The 27,427-nt window shown below is 43.2% G+C and overlaps 1 protein-coding gene across 1 annotated transcript; it reads left to right on the top strand.

Moving 5' to 3' along the window:
• Window positions 1-1,243: 1,243 nt before the first annotated feature.
• On the top strand, window positions 1,244-27,356 carry TNNT3 (troponin T3, fast skeletal type). The gene is made up of 19 exons (XM_075712432.1): window positions 1,244-1,263; window positions 2,435-2,448; window positions 3,136-3,153; window positions 3,255-3,275; window positions 5,598-5,714; window positions 8,340-8,351; window positions 9,726-9,740; window positions 11,629-11,631; window positions 13,909-13,926; window positions 14,252-14,278; window positions 18,072-18,090; window positions 18,892-18,937; window positions 19,808-19,924; window positions 20,266-20,343; window positions 20,595-20,708; window positions 20,913-21,022; window positions 21,834-21,924; window positions 22,614-22,654; window positions 27,308-27,356. The coding sequence occupies exons 1-19, from the start codon at window positions 1,244-1,246 to the stop codon at window positions 27,354-27,356; spliced, it is 930 nt and encodes a 309-aa protein (XP_075568547.1).
• The last annotated feature ends 71 nt before the right edge of the window (window positions 27,357-27,427 follow it).

The following is a 27,427-nucleotide window of genomic DNA, read 5'->3' as shown; positions in this document are numbered from 1 at the left end:
GGTCACTGCTGGGGAACGGAGAGGATCCCTTATAGGGCAGGGTTGGAGCGTATGGGATTACTGCCTTCCTCTGAAATAGAAAGCTGCTGAGCTGCAGTTGTTCCTTTTGAACCTAAGTCAGCCCACCTGCTCCTTCAAGATGTCTCTCATATATCAGCTGAGTAATGAAGTCATGAACATCACGGTTAGGGTTTCCCAGCAAGGAGGAGCCTGGCTTTCTAATTTAAGACCTGCCGCGGCTTTGGAGGAAGTTTTGGGGGCCCTTCCCCACCTCCTCTCCCTGGCTTCAGCACAGCTAATGCTTTTAGGAGAGCCATAGTGTTGCGCTGCTGCCATCACCAAACCTGGTGCAGCATGCGATACTACCATGATGCTCCCCAAATAGCAGCGCCACTCCCTCTGATGCTGGCTGAGGCTCTGATACACACATTTGGGGTCCAGCAAAGACCAACAGAGTGGCTGTATCCAGCCCTTGCAATTCCCTGGCTGCAGCTCTCTGCGGGTGGTGGTCTGCACGCAGCCCCAATTCGGACTGTGCAGAAATGCAAGCCATGACGGTGCCGTGGATGAGTTCATTTCTGCCCCATGGTGCGACGATTGGTTGTAATAAATACAACTGGTTATACTGATATGAATTGCCTAACCAGGCATTTGGCCAGTTCTAATCCTAAACTAATCAACAGACAATTGTTCATTCATTCATCAGCTGTATAAGTCAGACACTACTACTTAAGGCATTTTTGGGTGCTGACAAATAAATAGTTATCTCTGGGTATATTGGTAGTTTCAGGTTTTGTTTTGGTTTTTGTTTTTTTTTTTAGCTCTGACTAATGCTTTGGAGCTGGTGCCTTCCCACTTGCGGTAGCGTAGCAGAAGGAAAAATTTCTCTGATATTGCTGGAGCGATGTAAATGTCAGATGGGTGCAAGAGGACACCTGTCTCCCTGAGCTTTGGAGGTTTTGTAACTTAAAGCCTGGTTGATGGGCCATGTCTTTGCAGATGATCTTTTCTTCTTCCCCTCTCCTCCTCCTCTGACCTGGCTGGCAAAGGTCTGTGCTGCTCCCAAAATGGCAGCGTTGGTGGGGGATTGGCTGCTGTGTGGGAAAGCAGGTGCCTGGCTTTTTTCGTCCTCAAGTGTCAACCCATCTGCTCCTGCCTTGGCATTTTCTAGGAGGCACTCCCAGTAATAACACCTTTTTTTTTTTTTTTCTTTTCATCTTTTCTCTAGAAACTCGTTGCCAGCATGTCTGATACTGAGGAAGTGTAAGTAGAGAGAAAGCTGCCTCTGTGTTCGTCTGTTCAGCTTGGCTCCATGCAGTGGAGCAGGGGCATCCCCATGGGGAGGAGAGGCTGGGTGCCGCTCTGTGTGTGGCCTGAAGGCCCCCGAGGCAGTGGGGAAGAGGTGTCTTGGATTTTGGGTGTCAAAGGGTCCAACAAAGTTCACCTGACACCCTCTCTGTCCAACACGGGGTGCCCTCCAAACATCTCCACCCAGTTCAGCCTTTCCTTGGTGGCCATGGGATTATACCTGGAGGAGGTGGAATCAAACACACAGTGGAGTGGAGAAGCCACTTTCTGCCCTGGTTTAACAAATCTACAGTAATATGACCAAACCAAATGGGGGCATTTGACATTTATGCATCAGTAGGTACAGAGGGGAGATTTAGGGCAACCATGGGATGAGAAGCGTCATGGACAGACCTGCAGTGGTCACTTAGTCCCCTCCTCTGCTACAAGGCAGGCTCAGCTCAACCTGTGTCATTTTGTCCAGCCTGCTCTTAAAAAAAAATTCCAAAGATGAGATTTGGCACCTTTTTCAAGCAATCTCTAACTAACACGTCCCTTGTTTAGGGTCTGGCCCTGGGGATGCTCTGGGCTTTGGGTTTCCTTCAAGGTAATGGTAGAGCAGGAGAAGCTGGCAAGCTGGGGCAACGAACAGGAACAGACCACAAGACTGATGCTGCTACATCCACGGAATAAACATTGAGCAGCATCTGACTTATCCCAAATTTTTCTTAGACAGCCCTAAGGTTCAGGGAGCCTGTAGCATGCCTGCGTTGGCGTGGGCCATCAGCTACAGGCTGGCTTGCCTGGAACACCAGGGCTGAGGTCCAGCTTCATCGGCCCCTGCACAGTGCTTAAGTGTAGGTATCATGTTATAGCCCTATGGCGGTAGGATTATTCCTGGGTATGGATCCATATGCACCATCGCAATGAGGGACATATTTAAAATAAAACCCAAATCCAGTCACTTTACTAATCTTAACACCAAATGGCTCCTGGAAGAGCAAAGGGAGAATGGGGGAAAGAAGAAACAACAGACTTTAAACAACAGTGCATTGGGTTGCTTCAGTATATAGTTTAAAGCTTGGCAATAATACTGAGTGGAAGGAATATTCATCTCATTTCAATAACCTTTTTTCCTCTCTCACAGGGAGCAAGGAGAGGGTAAGTCTTAAATTTGTCTCTAATTGCTTCCATGCAAACCTGCAGCATTTGCTGGCCATGTCCGTCTTCTACGTTCTCCCCATTGTTGATATTTTAACAAAAAGTGCTGGTACAGTTAGACAAGTCTGAGGTCTCTTTTTTTGTGTGTCTGTCTGTCTGACTGTCACCAGCTTCTGGTGGTGTTACACTACTTGCAGCCCCAAATTGATGCCCTGGTTGTGGGGGCCACTGCTGGTTTTTGTAGGGGCACTGCCATCTGCTGGCAACTAATTTTGCAGCTTTTGTATACATAGTATTTTCTGTTCTACACCATAGAAACCCACAATATGTACAAACAATATACATAGAAATATACAATTTTGTTTTCTTTGCTGTTTTTTCTTATCCTTGGAGGCCTTCTATGCCACCTCTTTCCTTATAATGCATGTGTATGCCTGAGTTCTCATAGCCCAAGAAAAAGTTCAATACAATATCACCCTCCTCCCCTTTTATACTTCCTTTTTTTTCTCAAAGTCATTTTATTTACTATTTCACTTGCTGATTTGGAAGTGGGCTCTCAGAGGCCATCTTGCTCAGCATCTCTGTGAGTGCAAAGGGCTCTGCCATGGGTAATATCCTACCAATGCATCAAGGCTGATGATTGATTTGTCTGCTTTTTTCTTTTTCGCCTCCCCAATTTCAATGCAGAGGAATACGAAGAAGAAGGTAACAAAAAAACTTGGAATGTAATTTATCTTTCTTTCATTCTTGGTCCTGCTTTTTCCTTGTCTGTATTTCACCCTTCTCTTTGGCGCTTGCCGCTAAAGGTGATCTGAAACACTTGATTGGTAAATCAGTTGGAAACTATAAAACTGGCCAAGTTGGGGCTGTGATGTGCTGAGCCTTCATGTTACAGTGAAACACTGTATTTGTATGAGCTGTAGGGGATGGTTGTAAAGCTGGGAGCTAACTTGTCTGTAAACTCAGAGTGTTTTAGAGCAGGGACTGGCACAGAGCCCACACAACGTATCATTGGTGAAATCCTGCCATTCTCATTTTGGCAATGTCCACGTATTGAGTTTAAACTTTGAAATTGAAAAGAAGAGTAGGTTGCCCAGCTCCTGAAGAGCACCCAACAAGGCACTGCTGAGGATGGAAAAGGCAAGGCAGAGAACTGACTGGCAAAGATGAAGTTTTTTAACACACTTTTAGCAGGCAAAAGGTGATTTGACAAGCTGTGAGAGACAGAGCACAGATCTGGAAAGATGGAGCATGAAAAGCCCTTCTCACCTGAGTTGTTTCAGCTTTTGTAGGCAGCAGGGAGAGGAAGATTTTGAAGATGTATCAGTGTATTTGCTGGGCACTTTTGACATGTTGGCTTCAGTTCAGGCAAGCGTAGCTGCTGGTTGTCATCCTTCATCTTCCCAAGGCATCTGGACAGAGATGAAAGCCAAACACTGGGCTTTCTCCCAGGATCTGCCCTTAGTGTCCAAGACATCTTCTAAGAGGTCAAGAGCAAAACCCTTTACTGGGAGGTTGGAATATTTGCACGTGGAGGGTATGAGCCCAGCTCTGAGACAGAGACTTGCCCCTGTGCGAAAATGTCCATCTTGGGGATTTTATATACAGCAGGGTTTTTTTTGGTCACAGATTCCCCCAAATTGCTGCAGCTGGCTAATTCCCATCAGTGGTGGTGGGAACAGAGGTGCGACTGTGGCCATGCTCAGAGTGGTTCCTGCCCTAAGGTACATTATCCTTATGTCTCTAATTCCCCCAGCATTGTTTCTGAGGGGATCAAGGGCTCAAAAAAAGAAAATAGAGATGCCAAACGGGTTGTAGAGGTGCCTTCAGTCATCATCGTGTCTCTAGTCCTGCCCAGAGCGGCAGAGGCAGGGAGGTGAAGGTGGTATTCATGCTCCATCCTTCATGTCTTGTCAAATATCCAAAGAGTGAGCAAAGGGTGTTGCTCCTACAGACAAGCCTTCCTAAAGGGGGAAGCATTTCTTCTTGCCTTTCTCTTTCCTTCCCTAACTGTCTCCTTGAAACCCAAAGGTTTCAAGAATTTCATGATTAATATGAAATTAATAGGGAGGTGACTTCCTCTTTTTTTTAATCTGCATGACCGTCTTCTCTGAGGTATAACTTCTCCTTGCTCTCCACTTTTGCTTGACCTTTGTGTTATCTTCCAAAGTCATCCATTTCCTTTCCATATAACTTCTCTCCATCACTTTCTAACCACTTTTTTCTCCAGGCCTGTGCTCACCCCAATACCAGTTTCTAACAGTTTTCTGTTTTCATTTTCCTGCTTGCTGTTGCTTCTCATTCCATGACACTTGCCACCTGAAGCTCAGGAAGAAGGTATGTGACATGCCTTCTGCTTTCTTTCTCTCTCAATATGGAGAAAGAATGTGTGTGAAGAAATCCAGAGCAAATGGTTCATACTCAGTGGCTGGGACTTGGTCCTGAGCCACAGACATCAATGGAATGATGGACATTGATGTCACTTATTGAGCTGGTAGGAGATTGGGCCTGGTTTTTTGTTTAAAAAACCAAACCAAAACATTCATACCTATAAATACACACATATATATAAAACAATATAATATATATATAATATACACACATATATAGAATTTTTATATATATATGTACATGTGTGTGTATATGCGTATAGGTATATGGAAGCAAATATATACGTTATTTGTTTTGGCCTACCATTTTTACTGAAATGCTTGCCCTTTTTTTGTCACAACAGTGTCAAGTCCCTTTCTTTCTCTCCAAAAGTTGAGATTTTTTTAAAGGGAGGGGGACGTCCTGCAAAGTTTATATCCATCTGTTGAAATTCAGGGAAGAATTTCTTTGAAATTTCAAAAAATTGATAAATGTTGGTGAAATTCTTTCACTATTTGAGAAAAAGATTTAAAACAAAGGAAATGCAGCTTTTTTTTTTTTTTTTTTTTTTTGGTTAAAAATTCACCAAATGTCAGTCTTAGGAAATTTCAGCCAGCTCTAATAAGGAATAAAATATTGGATGCCTTTTTTAATGTGGTTTTCATTTGTGGTCACATTCCCATATTTCAGTAACATTTATAACGCCATAATATGTCCATAAAAATGTTATTTTTAATTCTCTCTCACCCTGTAATTCCATCATTGTGTATTCTTACCCATAACGGCCTGGGAGGTTGGCAAACCTCAAGAATGTTCCAGTAAGATATTTCTTGTTTTAATTTTCTCCCATTTCCTTTGCTGCCATTTCCCACTTGCAGAAGAGGTTCAAGAAGAAGGTACGTGAAACAGCTTCTCAGCCCCCCTCTCTCCCGCAGAAGGGCTTGGTGCCGATGCGCGCCTCGATTTTGCAAGGTGTTAGAAGAAAACAAGAGGCAAGAGAAAGATGCTGGGACAGACGATCTACAGGCAGAGGGCTTTTCTTGTCCCTTGCACATGTTGCACCAAGGGTGCCCCATATCCTCACATACCTGTGCGGACACCTCCACTCTGGTTTTGGGGAGGGAGCAGCAGGGGGACTGTGGATACCATCCCCTCATCCAAGCCACAGCAGGCTCTGAAGCTGATTTTTAGCCCTGGGTGTTTGTAACGCCTGCTGTGGAATAACTGGGGTCTGGCTCTAAAGGTTTCTATCGGATGGCAACTGGTTTCTCCTACATAGCTTGGCAGATAATGATTGGATGGATTTTGAAATCAAAATCCATCTGTGGTAAGGTATGTGTGTAGCTATATGTTACATAGTACATATTTTATAATATGTAATATTATATATAGTATATTGTATATATTATAAGTTTATAGACTATAATATATAATATTATATATAATATGGGTAATAATACTGCAGAACACAGATCTTATTAATTATATCTATGTAGACGCTGGCAAGTAACCCCAGCAGGCTCCTTGCATTGCATGCGGCATTTGCAAAGCAGGACAGGCAGGGCAGAAGAGGGGATGGAACAGAAACCCACCCTTTGCACTTGAGAGGTTTGGGATGTGGTGCTCCAGGTAGGAGGAGCCAAAGGGTGCGTTGGTTCCGCATTTGCAAAGCTTTGTGCTACGGGCACATTTGAAACAAGGATAAACCTGTTTATAATGCCATGGGAGACCTGCTCTGAGCAGTTTGCAGGGTTTTTACAGCATCCAGGTCCTGAAGGTTTTACATTTCTTGTACTTGTGCGTGCTTTGGTTCCCTGTCTCCATTTCATCTCCTCCTGTTTCTCTATTTCATACCCTCTGTGTTTTTTTAGACCCCCCCCGTTGCATTCACACACGCTTTAAGCTAACTGTTTTCGTTTTCCATCTCATTGCTTTGCTCCCTACCACATCCCACCTGATGAAGCTCATGAAGCAGGTATGTGCCATCACCTTCTGAATTGCTCCTCGCCATCTCCTTGGCAGTGGGGGGGATTCAAGGGTGGTGAGAGAGGAGCAGGATCTGGTTACTTTGCCTTATTGCTTCTGTTGTCTTTCCTTTTCACCTCTCCTCCATGACCAGCTCTGCTGCATGCTAAGACACAGGAACAGTCTCAGTGCAAGGTCCAGCAGACATTGGCTTGGTGGTAACCCAGCCTCTCCTGCCATCTGTGGAGCCCGCCATAAAGCCCATCCAGACAATGGCAGGAGGTTGTTCCTATAAAACTGGAATTAGAGGGAAATTTCAGCATGTGTTATTTGAGCTTATTGTTAGATTTTTTTCCCTCTCCAGTATGTTTTTCCCTGTTCCTTTTACATGGTGTAGTTGTTTCCCAACCACACGTGCCTCAGATTCCTTCCCCTCCTGGCCATTAGTGCATCCTTTACTGGGATAAAACTTTTCCCTCTGGCTTAACAGAGTTTTCAGCCTGTGTAATATCAGCTTGTGTAATAATGTGCTTCTCCTAATGTTCCTTTGCATCCTGTCCTGTGGCTCTTCCCACCTAAAGAAGCTCAGGAGGAAGGTATGTGACATGACTCCTGAATTCCTGTCTTTCAGAGTAAGCTCTGGTTTAGCCAGTAAGCCATAAGATGGTAGAAGGAAACAGGAGTTAAAAATAGGCATATTAATATAGAATAAAGCTTGCCACCATTTTGGTTTTTTGTACTCTCTTCCTTCATGTTCTGTCTTGACATTGAATGCACCAGCAATGCTCCATGGTAATTGTTGCATGAAAAAAAAAAAAAGTATGAAAACTGCTGGGAAATGTAAACCTCTTAAAAGGATGAAGATTGAAAAGCCTTCACTCTGAGACTCGTTGGGTCTCCCTGGGAGGCTTATTTTTGGGCTGTTCAGGGTGGGTTGGGCCTCTGGATGATGTGCAGATGTGCCTACGATCAGTCTGCTGTTACAGCAGCTGCCGACACTGCAGCTGGAAGAGGATTTGCCCTCCTTTACTGGGCTGACATTCTTACGATAAGCCTTTCCACATGCCCTTTTTTCAGCTTAAACCCTGTTGTATAAAGTAACTGGTGATAATTTTTGTGCTTTAGCTTTGCAAATGATTAAAGATGGCTTTCTTCTTCACACAATGGGGTTTCTAGGCCACTGTCTTATGGTAGTATGTGCAGCCACATGCCACCAAAAACCTGCTGGCCTCAGGTTGTAAATCCACTTAGGTGAGCATCAGGGTTGTGAAATGGCATGCTGCTCTGGGCTTTACGCAGAACTGCAGGAATGTGCATATAAGACAAATGTCATCTGATACGGCCACTTAAATCAGCTTTATGTTTTAATATATCAGAACATTTGTGCCCTCACTTCCAGTAGTGCTTTTTGTATCCATATTGATTTTATTTCCTTGCAATATACTCTCAGACTTTCCCTCCCCCTCCACTTTGTATGAGTGAAATCTTGTTCTGATGTTTCTAATGCTCTTGTTTTCCTTTGCATTTTGCTCTGTGACTCTTCCCACCCGCTAAAGCTCATGAGGAAGGTATGAGCCATGACCTGTGAATTCCTCTGTTTCTGTCCAAAGCGGTAACGTGTGCAAGGATTCTGGAGGTGGTTGAAGAGGAGAGGATACAAAACTATCCGCTGCACGCTTGCTGATGGCTGCTTTGCTTTTGTAGGATAAGCAGTGTGATAAGTAATAAGTACTAACTGCTGTTTTGAAAGCAGTGCCCGAAGCACAATGGGCATTGCTTGTATATTCCCCAGCACTCTGATTTAGAGTAACCAGGCTATCGGTACAGATACCAGTTGGTACAGGGATAGTGTTCCCAAAAGCATTTCCTCTACAGCATGCACCGGGGCTGGAGGTGGGACAACCATGCCCTGTGGCAATGATACACCCCTCAGTTGTGCACACCTCTTCCTCCTGTCCCCCTGCCACTGCGCAGAGACAAAAGTCGCTTCTGCAGCAATGTACGCTGATGTGGAGACTCTCATCGGAAGTCATGAGCAACAAGTGACACCGTATTATACCTAGTTTTCTGTCGGGCTAAGGATTGGACCGAGCGGCATCCTTTTGGTTGCAGTGTATTTGCAGAAAATGCCAATTCAGAGAAAAGATGTAGTTGCATGCTTTTTCCATAACTATTGGTGTTCTTCTGGGTTAAGGTGCATTATGCAAAAATGGGGGTAGCAGGGTTGCATTTTTTCTTCATTTTATAACATGAATTAAAGTCCTGATCTGGTAAGATAATATGTGTGATTAGCAAAATAGTAGGTCACGCTTATTAAAGCATCAGCCTGCCAGCCCAAACCCATTTACCTTTCAATTGCCCTTCTGCTCCTCCAGCCTCATGCATGTCCAGCTAGGCTTTTATGGGATACTTTATCCTGCAGGTCAGAGAGCCGTAACATGCTCGTGCTTACCTTCCCACATTGGTGTGCAGTCCTACACACCAGTTGTGAAATCCTGGGCACTAAGGAAATCAATGCCAGCTCCTCTGAGCCCATTGATTTCTGCAGAGGCTGGGATTTCTATGCACATGAATAAGAACAGGTTGTCTACACCCTTTTTGCACATTCAAACCTATGGGTAATGGAGTTGATTTAAATACAAGTAAATATTTTTGTCAACCAAAGGCTACCAATGGCACTTGATTTATACCTTTATGAATATATATGTTAGTCATCTGCATCTTTTATCTCCCAACACCTCCTGTCCTTCCTCTCCATGGTTTTCTAATTGACATCCATATGTGCCCTCTGTTTCTCTTTTAATCTTATTAATGGTTTTTATCCCTTTAACCCCTCCACCTTGGCTAAAAAAAGTGTAAGGTTTTTTTAATCATCCTCTGTTTCTTGCTCTAATTCTCTTATCTTTCTTTGCATCTCCTTCCCTGCTACTTCCCTCTTAAAGAAGTCCATCAACCAGGTATGTGACTTCTGAATTCCTCTGCGTCAATCGGAAGGGTTATTGTGTGCTGGAAATTCAATTGCGCTTGGCAATTTCACAATTGGGTCATGTTCATAATTGGGACAAAATGGAAACTTTTCAAACAGCAACAAGAAAAAGGAGGAACACCTTGTTTGGCAGCAATTGAAATTTTTTTATTTAGTTGAAACAAAATATTTTGTTCCAATATTTTTTCCCCTCTTTCCTCTATGGAAGATTTCCAAATTTTTAAATGAAAATTCTATTTTAGATGCTTCTGAAGCATTGACTTTATGGATAATGTGGGGTATACATAGTGTAATGCAAGAACAAATCTGGAATGAGAGATTGTCACAAGGCAAAAAATGAAAAGGTTTTGCTCTAGAGATGTTAATATCTAAGCAACCTTTTATGGTTGTGAAACTGTTTCTATTTTTTTTAACCAAAATCTTAGCTAAATCTACATGAGTTTTGAAATACTGAAATCTAATTGAAACTATGGTTTCTCTTGGAAAATTATACCAGTAACTCTAATGTTATACTCAGGAATTCAAAGATGGTGGAAGAAAACATAAAAATCAAATATTAATGATAAACTGTAACTTGCAGCTTCCTTACGCCTTCCACCAGTAATAATTTCCTCTGCTCTGTGATGCATAATAATGAAGATAAGAGCTAACTGTTGCATGAAAAATGTAATAACATTTTTGTAAACAAATATCTCAATGTATAAGCTGTAATAATAGCCACTGACTGGACTCGGAGCCGTCCTTACACTGCGTACGGGAATGTTATAATGTTTATTATCTGGAAAAGCAGAATCTGAACTTGCAGCATCCTCTAAACTGTCTGTGAAAATAATTTTGTGCCATTTGGAGTAGCTTTATTAAAGCAGTCACATGTCAGCAGCCACCCATCCCAGCTATTTCACTCTGCTGTCCACAGAGGGAGACCAGCCTCTTAGTTTAGATGAGAGCAGTACTTTTGCCAGGGTTGAAGTGAGTGAGCGATTGATTTTTGCATGACTTAACACTTCAACATTCATCTGTGTGCTGCTTCTCATTTCCCTCCTGTTCTCGCCTCCTCTCATTTCCTGTTCTTTTCCTTTTAACCATATTAATTCTTGTTTGTGACCTACTCCTAAGGTTTTCTGACCTTGGTTTGCACAAGTTGAAGGTCATTGCTACCATCCCAGCTGCTTTGCCTGCCTCTGTACCTCTTTCCCCTGGTATTTATTGAATTGCTACTCTCTTCTTGAGTGTTGGTCTCAAGCTCTGACATACAAATGAGCTTGAAATTTGTGCAGACCACCAGGTCTTAATGTAATCTGATTAACAATAAAGCCATATCTAGTCTCCACATATTTCCCTTCCCTCTGTAACATAAAGCATAACAAAAAGGAAAGTTTATAAAGAAGATGTCAACATAACAAACTTAAAAGAAAACTTTTATGTCAGAGCGAGACTCCTGGCTTTTCATATCATGGTATAATTATTTAGTTTCTCTGTTATTAATGCTGTCTTTGCCTAATACATCTTCTAAGTCACATCCTTGGCCTGCCCAAGTTCAGAGTTGTTGCTGTTGTGAGAGTCATGCTCTAATGCCTTTATTTTTCTTCGCTGACACTTTCCACCTAACCAAGCGCATGTATGTGACATCTAAATTCCTATGAAGCATTCCTGTACATAGGAATTTGAAGATGCTGAAGAAAACCAGAGTCATGAAGAATCAATCCATTCTTACGATTCCCTAACATTTATTTTCCCTCTAGGAAACAAGTATAATTATTATTTGTAACTGAAAAGCCACCTTCTAAGAAGCTTAGAAGAATTATTTTAGTGCTCCTGAAAACTTAGGGCTGTGACTATACCACAGACAGGACAGAGAGCAGGTACCTGAGCTGCAGCAACACAAGCTGCTTATGCTCGCAGGTATCGCCTGCAGCAGAATCCCGGTATGTAGGCTTGAGCAGTTTCTACTCCTTTGTAGCAGAGACAAGCCCTGTGTAGACCTGCATATTTCCAGTTCTGCAGAGCTAAGCCTCGCATTTGCCAGTGGAGGATCTTAGATGGTGGAGCTTCAGATGCAAATGCAGAGATACATTTAAAGCCTTATTTCCTTGCAGTAACTCTCGTACCCCCATACTTATTCCAACAGCGAAGAGGGCATGTGCATAGCTGAAACATAGGTTACACTGCACACTTGTAAAACTCTTCTTGGGCGTGTTTTCTTTCAAATTTAAGGATCACCAGTGTTACTACAATTGCCCACTGTTGCTATGTTTGCATGATTTAAATTGTCGCAATTCATCAACATTCAAATTCCTTTTATCTTTCATTTCTATGGCATACCCTCCCTGTCTACTTCATACCCCACCGCAATTACTCTCCTTTTCCACTCTTATTAACACTCTACCTCTATAACCTAGTCTGCAAACGATACTCCTTGAACCCAGTCTTACCAAAGTTTGAGGTGATCCCCTCCTAAATAACTTATTTCTAATTCTTTTATCTTCCTTTCCTATGTTTTTCCCCTGACACTTCCTACTAAATGAAGCCCCCCCTCCAGGTATGTGATTTAACTTCTAAACTCCCCAGTGTCTGTCTGCTGGGACAGTGTGCATGGGAAGCTAATACAAGGTGACAGGAGATAACAACCTATCTGTTAATGATAGCTTGTAACTTGCATGCCTTTGGGATTGTTGGTTTTTTAGGTTAATAATTTTTTTTTCTCATAAAATGAAATCAGCACTAAGTAGGAGGAAACTTACCTGTTGTGTAAAAATTTTACTAAAAACTAGGGAACAAATACACTATCATGAAAGAGTAGCTCAGCAAAGAGTGTCCCTGTGAAATGGGTTAAATTCTGCACTGTGATAGGAGAATGAATGTTTCTTCCTATAGTAAAAGCTTTGTTTCAAAAGCTCAGGGCAGAATTTCACCCATTGACTGTACACAGGAAATATAAATACTGTGAGATTTTGCGTTATTTTTATGCCTGCTTTACAAAATATTCAGTAGTGTGTATGGCTGAAAAGCAAAATCTGCGCCGCAAATCCGCATTGCTGATTGATCCTAGCTTTGCCAAAAAAACCAGAAGAATGAAATGTAGACCTGCACAGTTTTAATGAACCTTTTCTTCCTATGAAGTAATCTGTAATTCTACATTGCAAATGGATGTGAAGAACAGCAGTAGAATTATATAGACATCCAAGTTGTCTTCAAGGAAGAAAATGGTCTTAGGCATTGATCTAGAAAAGAGAAATGAGCTTCTTTGGAAGTTAGCCACATGTTGATGATGAGTTACAGCAGGTATTTCAGTAGGTTTCTGAACCACATTGTGTTTATTTCAAATGCCTGAAATACTGCTGTAGAAAAGGATGGATCTAATGGCGCTTTGAGAGTGCTGACTATGTTCATGTGCATATTTCAAATAAAGGTAAACCTTGGTACACTGTGCTGTCAGGTTGTGCTTTATGTCATATAATGCTCATAAGTGGGTTTTTTTGAGCACTGCACTACTATTGTAAATCTGCCTGTTTCACCTGACTGAATTCCTTTCCTGCCCTGTGACTTCTCTTTATATGCTATTTCAATGTAATTATTTTATCTCAGGTTTACTTCTTAACTTCGTCTCCCTCTCCCTTTTTCCTCTCTGCCTCTCCTCCCCTTTGGCTCAAAAGCTCTTTTGGTGTGTGAAATAACAGGTTTCTCGTTCTCATTCTCTTATTTTCCATTGCACCTTGTTCCATGACACTTCACACCTGAAGTTCATGAGCCAGGTATGTGGCACGACTTCTGATTTACTCCACCTAGCTACAACACAAGAGTGTGTGTGTGTGTGTCAGAACCAAGAACAGGAGTCTTGGGTTGGCAGAAGAGAACAAAACAAGAGAAACAAATATTAACCACAATGATCACTTGCAGCCCTTTTCTCCTTTAATCTCCACGCTTACTACTACTTTAACATTACAGCATCGTTAACTCCTGACAGCCTCTCCAGATACCTTTTTTCCTTGCCTTAATTCACTAATTCCTTTATTTTTTCACCCCTTCATGCATTCCCTGGTCTCTTTCTCAGGCTTCCAAGAGCTTTAAATATCTGTTCTGTTTTTTTTTTTTTCCTATTTCCTGTCTTTCCATCACTGCCCTTACCATGACACCAACAGAGGAAGCTCCTGAAGAAGGTATGTGATGCACCTACACGCTCTCACCCTTTTTCTCTTTCAGTGCTGGGGAAACAGTGTTAAAAACACTGACCTTGTTCAAGAGCAAAGAGAGCACAGGAGGGAAATGGTCTCTCTGGATGGCTTTGGATGAACATGGAGAAAAGGGCTGTGTGTTCGCCAAATCAAATCACCAAATGTTTTTTCTTCTTGTTCGATCTCTGGAGAGTCTGAAGTTCCCTGCATAGCAGGGAGAGAGTGGGAACAGTTGCTCTTAGGAGAACAGCGCTGGTTGTGGATTGACTACTGTGCTGCTTCTCTTTTGCTTTTATCCTTCAACCTACAGCTGATGAAGGCGGAAAATACTATGATGGTAGCTCAGTGTTGTCTTAGGGCAACAAAGTCATCTCTCTAACATCTTGCTCTTTTTTTTCTGTATTTGTTTTTGTTCCTCACTTGATTTTAAACTCAGGAACTAGGCCAAAACATCTCTGCCACAAAGATTTGCTTACTGTGCATATCCAATCACCCTTGTGGGGTCACTGTTGTATTGAGAAGCCTGTACATTCTCATTAGGATAGCAGATGGTGAAAACCAAGCTCTAGAAGCTTGCTCTGGACTTGTCTTTTAGCTAGAACCTATTGTGTCATACCTCTCATCAGCAAACCTTCTCTACCCGCCAAAATCAGGAAAGTATCTCTTAAATCCCAGTGGCATGCTTGAAAATGGAGCTGAGCCCTGCATAGACGTGCCTTCCTCACCCAACCTTTAGAAGGTCATGGTCTCCAGGCCTGAATCTACAGATATTTAAACTTCTGCTCCAGCCATCCACTTAAAATTGTGCTAAACATCAAGCTTGTGAATAAATTTATTCATACTGGTGGGGCAGGCCATGGGCTTAAGATAGTGTGTTCATAACACTTCATTGAGCGGGCGCTTGAGCACATGGGTGGGGACAAGACCCATGTAAAAGGACAAAATCTAAACGTATGCTGGGTCAGTTTTGCCCCTGTATGAGGGCAAGATAACTTAAGGCCCTGGGCCAAATTCAAAACCAATTTAAATGTACAGAAAGACTCGCATGTACTTTTACAGGCCTTTGAAGTAGCTTGGTTGTGTTCTGACTGCCTAGAACACCCTGGCCAGCTGTTTCCAAAGACAAAGCCCAATGCCACTTGAAACCACCCTGCATTTTCTGTGTTTACTTTGGTTTCGTAGGGGTTTTTTGTTTGTTTATTTTCATTTTCTTGCTCACTTTTCAGGGTTTTTTTCTTATTTAGGGAAATACCCTGAGGACCTTTCTGAGCCCTTTTCTCTCCTTTTTCTCTCTCTTTCCTTTTATTTTTAACAGCATATTGATTTTTTTTTCCCAAGGATGCACTGTGAGTTAGAGATGTTGCTTCTGAGAAGTGGGATTAAGGGAGGGTGTTTAGGGATTTCTGAATGAAGTAAAGGCATTTCATATGGATTCACAGAAAGGGGGAGCACTGTGTGAGTACCTCATAGATTGGGCAGGAGAAAGTGAGGTTGTATTTATGGTGGTGTGTACCCTCCCTGCACTAACCTAACCCTTTTGGAAACCAGAAACTCAGAGACTCTCTAATCACCAGGGCAGAGAACTTGGATTTCCAGTGGCTCTTGCCTTCTTTTGGCAGGGTTATATGTGGGGATTTTGTCATAGCCCCATGGTTCATGGGCAGAAAGACCAGAATGTCAGTCAAAATCTGCCACAGGAACAGGAATTTGCTATCACAATTCCTGCTTGTCAACAAATTGTGGCCCAGTTCCTTGACTTGGTGTCTTGAAATAAGGGGCATTTCAAAATAAATCACATCCCTGGGCTGTTTTTGGTGCATACAGTATGGACTATGCTGGGTCATGCACTGCAAAAGACAGATTTATTACTGTTTGTTTTTTAATAAAGGCTGTTATTTCTTTGTTATCCCCTTTTCTGGTTTTCTGGAGGTACCTTTAAATATTCTAACTATAATTTCTTATTTCAAGAACAGCTAACCTTAATTTTTCTTTTCATTTTTACAATTGTTCCTCAGTTTAATTAAGTTTAAAGTGCTGATTTGGTGGCAGCTGGAACCAAATTCACACAGCCATTGACAGACAGGTCTTGATCCTGGCAACGAAGGTCAACAAACAAACGAGTCATTTCCTGCCTACTCCTGCCCCCCGCTTCTCCCCCTGAAACGTTACTAACTGGTAGCTTTAAGCTAAACAGGAATGTTTCCGAAAATTATCTGGGTATGTCACGAGGGAAGGGAATCCTGTGTGAATAACGTCCCTGATAGACTGGTTAATCATGATTACTTTTCCTCTCTCCAGATAAAAAAAAATATTTAACTAATGTGTCAAGAAGCTCACCGGCTATTTGAAAAGCAAAACAACTAAAAAAAATAACTGGAGAAATACAGATGTACACTGTTGGCTAATGGTATTTTTCTTCAGGAGCAATTTGTGTCTTCCTTTATGCAAGTGCTCTAAAACACATTTGTGATTACATGCTGTTTATTTTATTAGCATTGCTCTAGCATCTCGAGGCCTCACATGAGACATGTTTGGTAGGCAGTGTTCTTGCAGTAAATGAGAAAAGTCTACCCCCCAAAATTTCACTACTGAAATTTGTAGGGGAAAGTGTGAGAGAAAGGAAAAGTTAGTCTCTGATCTCTCAACATCTTTTCTCTTAATTATCTCAATAACCCATTTCCAGCTGCTTCCTCAATTTTTTTATTATCCAACGTCCTTGCAACTGATGTGTCCACTAAATATTTTCCAGTATCAGTTTTTGCTATTTTTTTTCCTCTTACAATGTTTCATTTTATTTTATCCTACTCTGTTCCATTTGCTATTCCCAGTTTCCTCCATCAGTCCCAAAACAGCTGGATGCAAACAAGCATTTGAAAAAATATAATATAATAGCTTTCTGTATCATGACATGGACAGCAGGGCTTGTACACCCACTCCTGAGGGAGGCTGGTTTTACTTTTACTTTACAAAGGTGGTTGTTTTTACCAGATTCAATAGGCTGTGAGCTTTCTACCTCAGTTCCTCCCACTGAACCAACACAAGGGAGAGTCTTGTACTGCAGTATCCAGCAGCATCCCTGAAAGTTCAAACGTAGCATGTGGTTATGAAAATCAGCCTGGGTCCCTGTGAGACTGGGCCAGAAAAAACACATAGGTTTAATTTACTTCTGTTTGTGCGAATAACAGTGCTGAACTTACTGGCATTACAGAGGAGTTAATAACTAAAGTTTAAAAAGCATAGCAGGGAGGGGAATTGATCACAAGCACAAATGTTAAACAAGTAACTCATAAGACAGCACGTTTCTGAGAGCCAGGGAAAGGTCACTTGTTGTAGGGGAACATTTCTGACTGCCAGAGGGCCCAAACTGACAGTCTCTGTGATGGTTTGGCCTGCCTATCAGGGCATTATACCCCTCCTGGAGATGCAAAGATCATTCCCATTAACACCCGTGGGAATTTTGCATGTACCTCAGCAGGAGAGGATGCTTGCTAATAGAGGATGGTCTCTCCAAGCTTGGCCTGAGGAGCACCACCCAGTGCAGAAGAATAAGCATCTCCCCCATGGCGCCAAGGTATCTCAGGGACATGTGCTCTAAGCTATCTTGGGAGTCAATGAACCTGGAGAAAATGCGTCATGAAGCTTCCTCCCTCCTGGCCTCTATGTGAGGCATTCGAGCAAAACTGGAGAAGCCTAGTTATCATTGACATGACTGTGAATTCAGGGTAACTTTAGTGAAAGAAGTGCTGACTGAAAAAAGCAGTATTTTCTTCTACACTCCAGCCCAGCTGTCCTCCTTACAGCTTTGGTGAGCATGGTTTGAGAACAATAATTTAGCCTTTACATGAAACCACTGCCTTCCAGATGCTATGTTTGGGACTTTTATACAGTCTCCTGATTCTTTTCTGCCAAATTCTGTTTCAAGGGTAAAACCAGATTCACTCCTAGCAAAAGGGCTGTGTATGTGTATTTCTTTTGGAAGTGCTTGAGATTTAACCAGTTTCTCTGAGATGTTTCCCCTAAGATTAAATTTCCCTTCCCTCCTTTTACTTTAGCAGCTGGCATGATCTCTGTTTTTTTAACTGTTCTCCCTCTTTCTCCCTTCCTGTTTTGCTCCATGTTTCCAAATACAGAGGAGAAGCCCAGAATAAAGTAAGTATGAGAGGCAGGAAGTTCCAAAACCCTGGGATCATTTTTCTGATCTAGAAGAAGCCCTTAGATTGTCTATTAGGCAAATGGCCACTAGAAGCCTTTATCCAATCCTCCCTTGTGCAACATCCAGCTGTTCCTGCATGCTTTTCCAGGATGTCTGCTTCTGCCAGAGGATGCCTTAGCAGTAGTTACTGGCCAGGGTCTTAAGACCAGTTCCTGATAGAGTCAGAGGACTTGTGAACTGTCCAAGACACAGTCATTTCACAGTACCCCAAGATACAGGCGGCTCAACACTAAATTCTTTGTGAGAGGCCATGGCTGGGAAACTACCTTCCATCCAGGATCACTGACAGTAGGAAGGATGGCAAACATTGGGCTGGGATGACTGGAGCTTAACTAAGGCTTCCTATGGACCTTCTGGGTCTGGGCCCCAGCACCTTCCCTTCCCACTCCACCAGCTGCCCAGAAAGGAGCGTGCAGCACTGCGCTGACAGCCTCGTGGGCCAACATCTTTCTGTGTGGTAGGGAATGACCAAAGGCTTTGGGAATGAAAAGGGGTTTTAGGGGTAACTCCCTGCTCTGCATGACCTTCCATGAAGGACAATGGTCCTTAGTGCTGTTCTGGAGTAGTTTTCCATTGACTTGCTCTTTCACCCCTCTGTATCTCCATCAACACTTTTCCTTGTCAGCATCATTCCTGAGGGCAGGTCAGGTCAGGACATGCTATTTAAAAAGCTGCCTGCTCTTTAAGATTAATTTTTTTTTTTCTTTTTTCTTTTCTTTTTTTTTGACTTTCTGCAGACTAACTGCTCCTAAAATACCGGAGGGTGAGAAAGTAGATTTTGATGTAAGTATTCCTGGGACTGACTGTGTGTGTTTGTCTGTCCCTGAGCCATACACATGTGTGCAAACCCACATAACTCCTCCTGTACTGGATACTGCTGATAAAGTCAAGGACAAAGGTGTGGAAGGACAAAAGTGTGGATGCTTTGCCACCTCTTTTCAGTGAAAGGCTACTCTCTGCTCCCTGAAACTCTCTGGATACATTTGTTGCTAATGTGACTAAGCTAAAATGTTAATTGATGGTTTTGTTTTTTTTTTTCTCCTTGAATCTTTGAAGCCAATATATGAAGAAAGGAGAAAGTACGTGTTTTAGGAGCTCTCAGATCCCCTGTCCCATTGTTGTAAATGGTTTGAAAGTTGCAGGCTGAAACAGAGCAGGCCTATACTCATCTGTTGCTGAGAAACACTACCTAAAATGACATCAGAATTTTAATAAAAACAGAGATCCAAATAGCTTCCTAGAAAGTTGATAGAAAATGAAGAAATGCTGGTGTGGAAAATCTCCACAGAAATATCTGCTTTGTCCAAAAATGCAGGAACATTTTCTAGGTAAGATTCATATCCCAAAGTGAAGGGGAGGCAGCTAAGTACATGCAAAGAGGAGGCAGCTAAGCAAAGCCAGGGACAAAATATGGTGTAGGGGAATGGGACATGTGGATTCTGTTCTCTTCTGGGCTCCTGACTGTCACCCAGATGAGTCTCTGCTGGTGTCTGTCCTGCATCAACAGCCATTCAAGCTAATCCCATAGATTTCCATGGATATCTGCAGACACTTTTTGCTTTTGTTTCTCTGTGTAGACAGGGTGCTGGCAATGTCCAGGGCATGTTACTAGAGCAATATGGGCTGGATTAATGCATTTTCCTGCTCTTCTAGGACATCCAAAAGAAAAGGCAGAACAAAGACCTGATTGAACTGCAGGCCTTGATTGACAGCCACTTTGAAGCCAGGAGAAAGGAAGAGGAAGAGCTGGTTGCCCTCAAGGAGAGGATTGTGAGTCCTTGTATTAACATTTCCCTGTACTAGATTGACAGGTTCTGTGTAGATGAGAAGTTGGATCCATTAGTCCACTGTCAGAGTTTGGCAGAAAGCTGTATCGCCATGTACAGAAGTGACTGCCCAAGTCAGCACCAAATGGCTTCTTCCCACATCTGTCCCCTCTCTCAGCCTCTTGTTTTACATCTGGGAATTGCACATAAGATCCTTCTGTATGTTCTGGGAAGGGAGTAGGTGGCTCACTCTCTATGAACCAAAGCTCTTGGTGGTAGGGCATAATACTGGAGGTAGATAAAGCCACAGTGATGACTCAATGCCTCTGCCACTACTTCTTGCAGGAGAAGCGCAGAGCTGAAAGAGCAGAGCAACAGAGAATCCGGGCTGAGAAGGAGAAGGAGCGTCAGGCAAGGCTTGCAGTAAGTGTGTTTGCATCTCTCCTTGTCTCGGCATCAAATTGGAGAACTCTGGAGATAGAAAAAACCTACAGGTTCTGCCTGTCTCAGTCTGGAGAAGAAATGACCACCCTTTTAAAGCAGAGGCAGGAAACAGGAGTTGCCAATTCTCATCAACATGCTTATCTGATCATGTTCCCTCCAGTGACACTGGCAGCTGAGGAAGCTGTGAGTTTCCCCTAGAGTAACTTGCTTCTGTGTGTCACACTCCACAGGAGGAGAAGGCACGGAGAGAGGAAGAAGATGCCAAGAGAAAAGCTGAAGATGATCTCAAGAAGAAAAAGGCTCTGTCCTCTATGGGTGCCACATACAGCAGCTATCTGGCCAAGGTAAAAAGCATGGATCGGTGGAAGAAATATGGAAGTGTTAAACCACGGGGTTGACTGGGAACAGTCTTTATTACAAGTTGAGAAAACACCTCACCTTTCCTTCTTCCGGATCCCTAGCAGCTTGTCTTACATGCTCTGTCACTGAAATAATTTCAGTCAGCCTGAATGTCTGCAGTCTGACGTTAATTGATGTTCTGAAAATAGGCTGATCAGAAGAGAGGGAAGAAGCAAACAGCTAGAGAGACAAAGAAGAAGGTCCTGGCAGAGAGGCGCAAGCCCTTGAACATTGACCACCTTAATGAAGACAAGCTGAGGTAACATGCTTATCCTAACTTACTGAATGTAATCCACTGAAATTTGGTCTTACTGTCCTGGAGCCTTCTCCAGTGAAAAAATGAGGTAGAGGAGAGGTCCTTCCTTGAAATTCATCATGGGGCAATGTTAAGTTGTGCCTTTCCTTGATCTGGAGAATGGAGGGGAAATGGGGAAGTGGGGAATTGTTGAAATGGTTTGATAGCCATCTAGCCATGCTCCTGGCATAGGTCTGCTAGCCTGTCCTGCTAATTAGGTTTAGTCATTTACGGGACTAGGTACAAACTTTAAACCCCACTCTGAGATAAGTTGAACAAACCTACAGATTGGTATCTGTAGCATTCCCAGGGGTGAGTTGTGCTGCTAAGGTATAAGTACAGGTCTCCATGGAGGCTGGAGGCTTGCGAGCTCAGTGCTCTGGTGCCAGATGATAGTCTGGACTCCACAAGTTGGAGTTTACACGATTGCACAATGGCAGCTGCTCTGCTCATCAGAGTCCTCCTTCCTTCGCGTCTGGTTCCTCTGGACTGTTTTCTTTCATTAAGACTTAGGGGGAAAATGAAATCTGTAGGCAATACGTTAGTGTGTGACACATGCAAGAGTGCAAGTCTAAAAGGTTCTCAGATAAGAAGGTGAGAAAAATGTGACCTTGAAAATGGTGAGTAGCTTTCAGAGGATGGACAGAGTTTGCAGGAGGATGTGTGAACTGCATTAAATAAAACGTAAAAAGTCTCATTACTAGTGATGTGAAAATGGTAGAAAATACATGATGTGATGTCTTTCTCCCACGTTCCTTTCCCCATAAACACACAGGGACAAGGCTAAGGAACTGTGGGACTGGTTATACCATCTGGAGACTGAAAAGTATGACTTTACAGAGCAGATCAAGAGGAAAAAATACGAGGTGAGTTGAGAAGCCATTTTGCTAATGGCATTGGGTCCAAGATGTAAAAATCTCTGTGACTCCTCTGGCAAGAGCCATGTAGTGACAACGTTTGGGTCTCCAATACCCTTTTGCAATGTTTGAGCAGCAATACACTTGGAACTGCATTCCCCTAACGTACATACTTGGACTGGATTTCACATTTTAGGCTGAAATTGAATAGACCACTCTCAAGGTTTTTAGTGCCCCATGGAAAGGCAATCCCAACAGAAAATGGACTCTCCACCCTCTGCCCAAACACATCTTGTTCATTCTATAGTTACCTATCTATAGGTAACTGTGGCCTGAAAAAATCAATAACTCAATTCATTAATCTTCATTGCAAAGTAATATTTTTAAACCCATCTTTGATTTCACACTTGAACGTTTTAAGTTTTATTCCCATCCCAGACAGATTCCCCATACACTGTGCTCTCTGGAGTCACTGAAAACTGTCTCCAGACATGAGCATCTGACTGAAGTGTCACAGAAAGTGGGCATGTTTCCTTCACAGTCACAGGACAGGTCTGCACTCGCCTATGTCAGGTTTCAGTGGCTGAGAAATCCTACTGGATCTCTCTCCATCTCGCTCTCCTTTTCATTCCCAATCACACAGACGCATGCTGACAGGGAATGAGCAACACCAATGTAACTATCTCAATCTCTCTTAGATTTTAACAATGCGTTGCAGGCTGCAGGAGCTTTCCAAGTTGTAAGTACAATGAACTTGCCTGTGTAACAGCAGCAGCAAAGGCTACCAAATGCATGAGCCTGCCGCATGGTCAGAGGCCAGGTGCCAGACAGAAACTGGCACTTGGCTCCAAGTGCAGAGAGAAAAGAGAAAACTGGATCTTGTGTCTCTCTCCTCACTTCCTTTTTCTCTCCCCTTCCATTCTTTGAAAAGAGATGAAGCAGTAATTTAGGAAGGGAGTTGGGGTCAACAACAGGGATGTGGTTAAAGAACAGAGCATGCAACCCACTCAGACCATCTCTAAAATAACTCCCTATCCAAACCTCTGGTATTACAACTGGGTGTGGAGCAACAGGAATTAAGGCAGTGCCAGGGGAGACATAGATGCTATGGTAATGAAACCTCTGCATAAATGAAGAGATGGATGGCTGCTGATGAAAAGCAAGGAGAGAAAGTACAAGAAGTGAGCAAAATAGAAGGAAAATGCACAGCTGAGATGGGAGAAGAAAAATGGAAGAAAAAAGGGAAGGTGATAGCAGGGAAAAAAGTGAGGGGAAAGGTAAGTGAAAACAGCAAAGGGAATGAAGGAGACACAAGCAAGGATGCAAGGGAGAGACAAAGGAAGGAACTGGGACACACCGGAGAGGGGCTTTCTTTAGCTCTACAGTCTGTTGCTCTTTGGTGCTTCATTGGAGAGTGAGTGTTACAGTCACTATCACAAGGTTATCAGTGAAGGTAAGTCTTAAGTCCTTGGGTCAAACTGAGCTGGTTCTCCTCCACACTGGGGAAAAATACTCAGTTGCAAAAAATAATTTAAACCAGTGCTGCAGATATTAAAACTTCCATGAGTAAGTACAAAAGCAGCTGATCTGCTAATCTTTCCTTCCTTGTGTTGTCCTGTTCCTGCTAATGTTTCAGTCTCTTATTTTGTTTCTGTCTGCCATGGAAAGACACAAGCCAGCAAATAGTGGTTGTTCGGCCAACCTGAATGTATGATTTTTTTTTCTTGTTTCGCATGCGGGGAATGTCAGGTGCCACTTTAAATGTTCAAATGTTGGGTCATCAGTTCTTGGACCTGCAGAGCCATTGGAGAACTTTGAATTACACCAAAAGCAGAAGCAAAGCATACCTATTGGCAAGTGCATTTTTCCACCCCAGGAAACTGGGTAGAACTTTGACTCAGTTACAAATGAGAAGCTGAAGGGACAAAAGAGGGCTCTCTATCACACCTGAAGGCTTTTCCAGTACCTGTGCTGGAAGAGTCCCAGGATTTCAGTAGTGACTCCAGGGCCATGGGCCAGGACTGAGGTGCTAAGTGAGGCCATAAGTTGCTCACCCTGTGCAAGGTAGGTGTTTGCTTTCCCATGCATCAGGTTGAAATACACCATTTACCTATGGCTAAACAAAGAGATGCTCCGTCTTGTAGGACAAACTGTCTAGTGGCTTGCAGTCATCAACAGAGCTTGGGAAGATGTTCAGAGCCCCAAATCTAACCTTTTCCTCTGTGGTCGCTCAAGCTCTCCTTGAATATTTTCTTCTTCAGCTCCTTTAAAAGTTGTCTTTTATTAGATGAGTGGCTGGGGAGGAGGTGACTGCTGCAAGCTCCTCACCTCCTGCTCTCCCAACCAACAAAGGTACTCCAGCAGAATGTGTGATCCATCTTCCACTCTTGAGGTCCCATCCAAAGTCCACTAAAGCTCTTTGAGCTTATACACTTCTGAATGTTTAGGAGTAGGGGAAGAGTGAGAAGGTGAGGTTGACACATACAGGTGGATGGGGCCATGCAAGAGCTTTCCAACTGGCTAGGATGACATTCATTCCAGTTCACTTGCCTGCAGTTGGACATGTGAGTGCATAGGCAATTAATTTGTATACACAGGAACTCTTCTAATAAGGGTTATAAAATTCCAGCTCTTCTTTCCCTTAACATATGAAATTGGCTTGCAGATTTATTCCCAAGGAGCAAGATTTCTCTCCTTCAAGCAAGGGTGAGCTTTTATTTCAAAGGAAGTATTAATCGCTACCATAGGCACATGCTTCCAGCATTTCAGCAGGTAAAAATCCCCTCTCTGTGAGGGAACAAGGTTTCTTTATCTCTAAAAACCCTCGTCATGTATGTTGTTTGCAGATTGTCACCCTCAGGAACCGCATCGATCAGGCTCAGAAGCAGTAAGTACCCACATCACCTTCCTAGCTCCTGGCTTGGGGATATCTTCTCAGTGTTCAAAGTAGTCGCTTCAGCCTCAACACTGACATTTTCTTGTTGCAATGAAATGAGGCTAGAGATGGCAGGGCAACTCCCATCCTGCCTCACATTGAGAAAATGAAGGGGAAACTGAAATGAATGTAACAGCTAACAAGAAAAAAATCACATTTCTTCACACCATGTCTGCAAAATTTCCATCTGCTTATTGCTGGGGTTTTCAAACACCTGACTGAGGTGCTTTGAATACTTGAGGCAATACAACCCTTGTTTACAAAGGGTAAACAAATGGTTGCTAAGATTACAAAGAATGGTGTGTAACAAGACTAACATCATGGGATTATTGCTGTGAGTTCTTTTCACTCATGATCTCCCACCTTCCTTCCGCACAAGACTTCTATTTCATTAGATTTTTTGAGTCATATCTTTAACTATTCTAGGTGTTTACAGTGAACTTATGAGAGACCATGGCTAGACAAAGCCTGGGGACTAGGGCATGTAGAAAAGTAACAGACAGAGAGAAGCAACTGCAGGGAAGCAAGGGACGAGCACTCTGCAGTGGTAGTATTTGATCTTCACTGTGCTTCTATATCTTCTTGGCAAAGTCATGCCAGGAATGAAGTGGTGGTCTTCGGTGACATCTTTGGATGACAGCAGTGACCAGACACTGCCTTCCCACTTCCTCAAGCCACCCTGCCTTATCAGATGAATGTAACACTGGGGGCTCAGTTGTCTGTAGATGCCAAACATAAGGCTTGACCTTCCCATGGTATTTTCTGTAGAGCTGTAGGCTGATAAACCTCAGAAGAATGTGCAGCTGCAGAAGGATGCCATGGTTTGTCTGGGTGTTGCTGCTCTTCTGAGGGGCACTACTATACCACCCACAATAGGCAGTACCATTACTGCATGCTTGTTCCCCCAAAAGACATGATATTCTCTCAGAACATCATTTGAAAAGGTTGCACTGAGAAGCCCACAGCTCGTGAGACTTCTGTGTACTTAAATTTCTATCCACACTAGACTATCATTCCAAAGCAATGTCTGCTAATGTGTTATACAAGGATCAAGTGATCTTTTTGCTTCAGACTTTATTAAGTCTCCTTAAGCACACTCTAAAGGTTAGACATAACATCAAACATCACAGGCGCTTATGGAGATAAAAGGACTCTGCGCTTGAGGAGCTACACAGTTACTATTCTGGGTTTTGAACCTGCGGAAAGACTGGCAAAAGGGACACTGAGATGAATTTAAGATAAGCAGAAAATGCTCTGCTCTCTCTCATATAAAAGGTCAATTTTTTGAATAGACCAAGTCTAACTTGGTCAAAAGGTAAAGTATCCACTATGTGTACGTCTGTGTCACTGTGCTACACCCTTCCAGAAATACGGCTAGTGCTCTTGAACCAATCCATGGGGCAGCACCACAAAAATCTCCCAAGATGTGTCGTCCACATTTTTTTCTGCTCCCTGGAGGAACCAGTGGTTCTGAAGAAGGCCTCTCTGTTGATAGCAAGGCCCCACCACCCTGTGCTTGGCCCCAACCCCATGCTCTGCCATGTCAAAGAGCTGCCCCCAGTTTGCATGTGCTTTGGTTCAAGAAGCAGCCTCATCATCGTGTGTGTGAGATGGAAAGGTTTGGTGGTGTGCTGAGCCCCAAAAACCCAAGGTGCTGCCTACGGGAGCCGGTGCAGAATCTAACCTGACTAACTTCATGCCTGGCCCCTCTCTGACTCCAGGCATGCCTGATTCTCAGTCAGAAGGTAAGTGGCTTGCATGTAGGATTGCTCTTCTGTGTGCAAGAAGATACTATTTAGAGAGAGTTTGCCTCAGGTGCTTTGCGTGGGGAGTGTAGCTGGACTGCTCCCACACGCACCACGAGCAAGATGGGGATACTGATATGAGGGGAGGCCTAAAAAGGTGTTTGGACTGTTTTGGAGGTTCTTGCTCTCGTGATATAAGGCAGAAGCCACTCTGCCTTTGCTAGAGCAAAGCAATTCTTAGTTGTATTTAAATTATTGCTCAGCTTTTTGCCTCTGCTACTAGATGACTAGAGCATCTGGGGAATTTGACCAGAGCTCCCTCATAATGAGGAAATTTTCTCCAGAAACACCTCTAAATCTTAAATTCCAGATCATAGCAGACTTGACTTCAGGAAACATCAAGTCTGTGGTTGGATAGGCCTGGCATTTAGTTTTGAGACCACCTGGGCTTCTGTCCTGATAATGCAGGAATCTGTAAGGGCCCGCATTTTTCAGGCATGCACATCCTGGCCTTTCACTAAGAGCCTAAGGAGGAATCTCTTTCCACAATATCAACAATATTTTTCTCAGGATGTGCTTTATGGCAGGTGTGCCCAACATGTGAGAAGCGAAAGCAGCTCGATACTAATCTGAGAGTCAGGAATGCGCAGTGGTCACAGAGCCCCACTGCTTCCATCATGCTGACGTGGTTTTCTTTCCTTTTGTATTGTAGCAGCAAGAAGGCAGGAGCCAAGGGCAAGGTTGGAGGACGCTGGAAGTAAAGAACCAGGCAGGATGGCCCTTAGTGGCATGCCGAAACCCTGCTGGTCTCCTCTTGCTTCCTTCACAAATC

The sequence above is a fragment of the Pelecanus crispus genome, chromosome 6, assembly GCF_030463565.1.
Source record: "Pelecanus crispus isolate bPelCri1 chromosome 6, bPelCri1.pri, whole genome shotgun sequence".
In the NCBI taxonomy this organism is placed as follows: Eukaryota; Metazoa; Chordata; class Aves; order Pelecaniformes; family Pelecanidae; genus Pelecanus; species Pelecanus crispus.
This window is presented reverse-complemented; position numbering and strand designations above follow the sequence as displayed.

Excerpts from the sequence above, each read along its gene's own strand:
- TNNT3 (XM_075712432.1), top strand. The coding sequence starts at position 1,244 with ATGTCTGATACTGAGGAAGT. Across the intron at positions 19,925-20,265 it reads TTGCCCTCAAGGAGAGGATT|GAGAAGCGCAGAGCTGAAAG; the intron begins GTGAGTCCTTGT and ends TACTTCTTGCAG. Across the intron at positions 22,655-27,307 it reads CTGCAGGAGCTTTCCAAGTT|CAGCAAGAAGGCAGGAGCCA; the intron begins GTAAGTACAATG and ends TTTGTATTGTAG.